The following is a 6,000-nucleotide window of genomic DNA, read 5'->3' on the forward strand; positions in this document are numbered from 1 at the left end:
ATTTTATTTAGTGGCATACAAGAACACTTACATAAATTCGAGGGGAAGATTTATTTATTTATGGATTTATTTTTTGGTAGAAACAGGGTCTCACTATGTTGCCAAGGCTAGTCTCAAACTCCTGGCCTCCAGGGATCCTCCCATCTCAGCCTCCCAAAATGCTGGGATTACAGGTGTGAGCCATTGAGCCTGAGAAGTAGGAAGACTGAGCATTGTAAAGATACCAGTTATTGAGTAGGAAGACCCAATATTATAAATATGTCAATTCTCCACAAATTAATCTTTTTTCAAAAAGCAGAGTCTTGGCCAGGTGTGGTGGTTCACGCCTGTAATCCTAGCACTTTGGGAGGCCGAGGCGGGTAGATCACCTGAGACTGGGAGTTTGAGACCAGCCTGATCAACATGGAGAAACCCCGTCTCTACTAAAAATACAAAATTAGCCGGGTGTGGTGGCACATGCCTATAATCCCAGCTACCTGGGAGGCTGAGGCGGGTGAATAGCTTGAACCCGGGAGACAGGGGTTACAGTGAACCGAGATCACGCCATTGCACTCCAGTCTGGGCAACAAGAACAAAACTCCATCTCAAAAAAAACAAAAAACAAAAAACTAAAACAACAACAACAACAAAAACAGGGTCTTGCACTGTTGTTCAGGCTGGAGTGCAGTAGCATGATTGTAGCTCACTGAAACTCACCTCAAATTCCTGGGCTCAAGCGATCCTCCTGCCTCAGCTTTCTCAAATGCACAGGGAACAGAAGTCAATGTAGATAAATAAGATTACAGCACTCTACAAAGCTTCTGCACAGAAAAGGAAACAATTAACAGAGTGAAGAGACAACCCACAGAATGGAGAACAGATTTGCAAACTATACCTATGATAAAGGGGTAATATCCAAAATATACAGGGAACTCAATTCAGTAACAAGAAAACACATAGTCCAACTTGAAAAATGGGCAAAGGGCCTGAACAGACATTTTTCAAAATAAGACCTATGAATGGCCAACAAAAAAATGGTCAATATCTCTAATCATCAGGGAAATACAAATTAAATCCACAGCGAGATACCACCTCACACCTGTTAACATGGCAACTATCAAAAAAACGAAAGATAAGTGTTAGAGAGAAAGTGGAGGAAAGGGAACCCTGATATACTGTTGGTGAGAATGTAAATTAATACAGTCATTTTGGAAAGCAGTATGAAAGTTCCTCAAAATATTAGAAATAGAATTACCATATGATCCAATAATCCTACTTCTGCCTCTATAGTGACTACATAAAAATTTTATAAATGTGATTATACAAAATGTGACTATAATTAATAAATACAAATATATTAAAATTGTATATATAATTTCTTCCTACTGGAAAAGCCAGGAGAGTCTTTGGGGGATTAAAGTAATTTAGGAAAACTCTGAAGAACTCAAATGATAAGAACAAATAGAGGAAGAGCAAAGGGAACCCCAAACACAGGAAACATGAGCCAAGGCATGACAATATGGTGAAGATTATGATGGTGTAATTAAAGGAATATTTTTCCTGTCAGCATGAGAACCCTCCAGCTCTGTTCCTTATAGGCCAGATTAAGGTACAGTTAACAGTGCTGTTAGGCAACATTGCTTATGATAACAATGATCTTAGATCGATGACTTGCATTTGGACTAGGAAGCACTACAGATGATATACGAATACCTGATGAGCAGTCACTGAAATGAGCTACCCTGAGTACTTTAACTCTTGTAATTGAGAGATTTCTTACAGGAAACTTGGAAGCAGTGCCTTTGGAATTTTTATTAAAAACGATGGTTTATGAGGGTTTTAAGCCAGGGCAATTCAGCATCTGCTCTATGTGACTCTCACTACCTTGAACCTGAGCTACTATGTAGGTGGCCAAAGAGGGCTGGCTGTGTGGGCTGCAGCCTAGGCATCTGGGGACTTCTTCCACAGAAGGGGAACCCCTAACAGTGTCCTTATGGAAAGGTGTAACTTTACATATTTGCCAAGTGTGTCCATCTGAATGTTTAATTTAACCTTTGAAATCTTCCTGTACCTCTAATCAGTATTGGTAGATAGGCTAAAGGAATAACAAAGTGTTTTAGCTGTAGTGGAGAATTACATCAATGGAAGAATGAGATCTAGAGCACAAGAGACAGATTTTAGCTTAATCATGAAAGATTTAAATGCCAAATTCTGGAAAATAAATTGTAATCTAAGTTTTAAAGGAGAGTAGAACCCTGACAGCTTTTGAGTGTAGAGTTAAAGTGATCAAAAAGTTTAATCATCCTATCAGACAAATAAATCTAGTTCACAATATATGTTGGAAGGAAGACCAGAGATCAGTTCTGTGAAAGATGCTGGAGGACCAGCATCTTCAGTTGGCTGAAGGATTGGTAACATGGAACAAATAACAGGACTAATTTCTGAAATAGGCAGATAGAGCAGTAGCCTGAGACTCAGGGGAGACCAAGCCTGACATCTAGTGGACAGAAGTGATTTGCAAGGCATTGCAATTTACTTCACCATTTCCTGTTTCCTGCCTGAAGTCCCAGGTACCATCAAGCTCACATTTAAGTTCCCATAGCTTAATTTCTAAATGCCACTCAAAATGGTTTGACAAAAAGTACATCAAAATAGTTATAACAGTAGTAGGAAAAAAAAGACTAAATGTTTGCTTTACAATAAAACATCCATCTTTCCTCCTTGGGATTAAAATTTTGACTTTTATCCTAAAAAATTAAGGTGAAGAAAAAAATTTTTCAATACTTCTGAATTTTATGATGGCACATTCCATTGGGACTATCATTGACTATATAGACACAGAAATGGACACAAACATTCAACCTTTTTCCCACCTGTTATTCCTTCTTGGAATTTTCATTCTGACTTATTTTAGTTTGCTAAGGAAAATTGTTATCTTGCTACAGTTAGCAAAAAGACACAGTTATTAAGGCAAGCAGGGCACGTCCTCAAAGAGAAGTCGCAGATATAGAAACATCAAGTGGGAACCTCTAAAGAGAACACTGGGAGCTCCACCGCTTTCCATTATGCTCTATTCAGTTCTGAGATCTAAATTGCTGCTGATTTTTCATCTTTTAATCACTTCACAGAAGTTAAGTGTCCTTGGGAGGCACTACAGAGGGTAGCACAAATCTCATCTCATTGATTCTAAATTAATTTGATCTTTTAACTCCCAGCTACCGAGTTTCCTGGGCTTTTAAAAAATATTATTTTATGGTGACTTTTATTTTCTTTTTCACAAATAAAACATGAATAGTAGAAGCTGTGTTTTTTCAGCAAAATTGCACTTAATTCTTATTTCCACTCAAGTAGAAATAGAAAACTTTGACCAGATGCAAGATTATTTTCACAATAATACAAATGGAATTACTTTTGTTTAACATAAGGATTTTGTCTAACACTATTCAAGACATCAGTGTACCCCTTCAAGGAGTATCAACTGCCACCTGTGATACCTTTTAACCTGGAGACTATGAGCATTCATTTTTTAAAATGTATTTGGAGAAATTAACTCTCACAGGAAGGGAAAAGGATGGATGGCTTAGCTTCTTCAAATCAATACTATAAATCTGCCCAATGAATAATAAAATAAGAGTTAATGCTTTATTGAAGTTGAAAAGGATCACAAGTATTACCTTTGTTATCCAGATATTTTTTAAAAATCTTAACTAACACTGGAACTCATACATATTGCTAGTCAGAATGATGGTGTTCAAATACTAGATCTATAAATTCGATGGCCATAAGAAGTGTTTACAATCTTAAGAAAATGTTATAGGTTTAGACTAATTACATAAAATGAGAAAATACTGTCAATTATATAAACTTTGAAATATCTAGTTCTATACTTAATTCTTATAAGAGTAGAAAATAAAAAAGTTAAATAGGAATAAATTTCACAGTCAGAATAGTAGGAATCACCTTTTTTTACTTGTCAAACTGAAATGGGAATTCTCCTAGAGAATATTAAGTATTAATTATCCCATTAAGGGTAGTAGGACCAACTCTTGGTATGGAGTAGAAGATCTGCTAGAAAAAGGAACCTGATAGCTGGTGGAACACGTGGCCTCTCTAAGCCTTTGTTTTCTTTCATCTTTAGAAATATTTCAATGTATCTGAAGCTCTAAGAGTTCATAAAGATCCTCATTTTACAAAGAAAAAATACTTAAGACCTAGAGTACTGAAATGACTTCAAGTAGACCAAGCAGGATTTACACATCTATGTTCCTTCCATTCCTCAGCACTGTCCATAAGATTCCCAATGTCCCTATCAACCCTGAAATACCCCCAATTTTCATAGCTGGGGTAAGAACCACTGAAAACAATGGTAGATGAATGAGAGCATCAAAGTATTTCCCACTCACTTGGTATACTGTGAAGTGGAGGAGGAGGTACATTGTTAATAGCTGTCATGTGAGACAAAATAGCTGCTGGAAGAGAAGACATCGGCATCCTGATGGCTTAAAGGCAGATGACCAGAGGCTGCTTGAGAGGTAAAAGATCACTCTTTGCCTGCAGGCTCATAAAGCGGAACTTCAAGGTCCTCTCTGATAGGTTGAATCCTACGGAATCTTCCTGTTCACAGTTCTTATCCATTATTTGTGCATTTCCAAGAGGGTAATCTAGACCAGGAAGAACTATGCTATATTTTAGTCCAGTGGAAATCATGAGGAGGACTTTATGAGCTATAGAGAGTAGCAGTAATGAAGAAGGAAACTGTAGCCCACAAGGCCAATACAGCAGAATCAACAGCACTCATGAGTCTAGGCGAGATGAAAGTGTTCCCTTCTTGGTCTTCCATAGTCCAGGGCCCTTTTCCTGCCTACCAAATGTTTACACTGGGTATCACAGGCCTTTTTTGTACCAGCAGTAACAGAGATAGCATATTTATACTGCTCTTCATGGCCACATTTATAGGGTAAACCATCCCTTCTAATTATCATACACCAATAAACTCACCCCTGCTTACATTTAACTATATTCTGCTAGAGTGTGGAACATGTTTTTTTTTTTTGTTATTTTCTGCTGCTTCACAATAATTAAGGATAGTTACAATGGCTGGGGTTTAGAATCCTAATTAATGTATCTTTTGATGCTGTGTATTATCTTCCAAGGCCTTTAGAAATATGTTCCTGGTATCATAACTGTTAGAGTGATATGGACGGGAGACAGGGAAACACTGGGTAGAAGAGTGCAGTTCCCCGGTAAAGGCCTCACCCTCAAGCCTGGAGACCTGTGGCCCTAGATGGGGACAGGCATTCCTGTTTTTGCACCTAAAAAGTTGCCTTTTGGCCTGCAACACACCCTATCCTGTACCCATATAAACCCTGAATCCCAGGCTCCAGAAGCAGACGAAGAGATGAGACAAATAGATGAATGGCAGAATGACATGGCAGAGAAAGTGAGAAGAGGAGGAACATCTGAACACTGAGAGGAGTTCAGCCACTGTACGGCCAAACTCCAGGGGAAGATCATTTTCCCACTCCGTCCCCCTTCCAGCTCCCCATCCATCCTGCTGAGAGCCACCTCCACCACTCAATAAAACCCTGAGTTCTTCCTTCAAGCCCATGTGTGACCCAATACTTCTGGGATGCTGGGCAAGAATTCAGGATACAGAAAGCTGTCACACTGGCCCTCTACCCTTGTGAAAAGGCAGAGGGTCCACTGAGCTTGTTAACATCAAGCCATCCACCGAGGGTAAGGCTACAAGGGCACACTGCAACACAAGCCCACTTGGGCTCCTGCACCTGTCCGTCTGTGTGCTCCCCCTCCCCGCAGGGTTTGAGCAGCAGCGATGACCAACCAAGCAGGCAAACCACAACCCTGTCACACATTCTGTGAGGGGAATCAGGGAACTCTCCCATTTCATCAGGTAATATACAAAAGGACTGTGGCTAACACCTGAACTGGACTAGTAGAGTGTAAACCAACCATTTCTTGAGCAACTTCATCTAGATAACATTAATAACTAGAATAGAAAAC

General features: G+C 39.1%; 1 protein-coding gene across 1 annotated transcript in view; it reads right to left on the reverse strand.

Moving 5' to 3' along the window:
* Positions 1–4,512, reverse strand: part of CNBD1 (cyclic nucleotide binding domain containing 1) — a 511,334-nt gene extending 506,822 nt beyond the window's left edge. Inside the window, exon 1 of the mRNA XM_003268271.3 lies at positions 4,383–4,512. Coding sequence (XP_003268319.1) covers positions 4,383–4,470 — 88 coding nt within the window. The 5' untranslated portion in view covers positions 4,471–4,512. The remainder of the gene's footprint in view (positions 1–4,382) is intronic.
* Positions 4,513–6,000: the final 1,488 nt, after the last annotated feature.

The sequence above is a fragment of the Nomascus leucogenys genome, chromosome 16 (assembly GCF_006542625.1).
Source record: "Nomascus leucogenys isolate Asia chromosome 16, Asia_NLE_v1, whole genome shotgun sequence".
Taxonomy (NCBI): Eukaryota; Metazoa; Chordata; class Mammalia; order Primates; family Hylobatidae; genus Nomascus; species Nomascus leucogenys.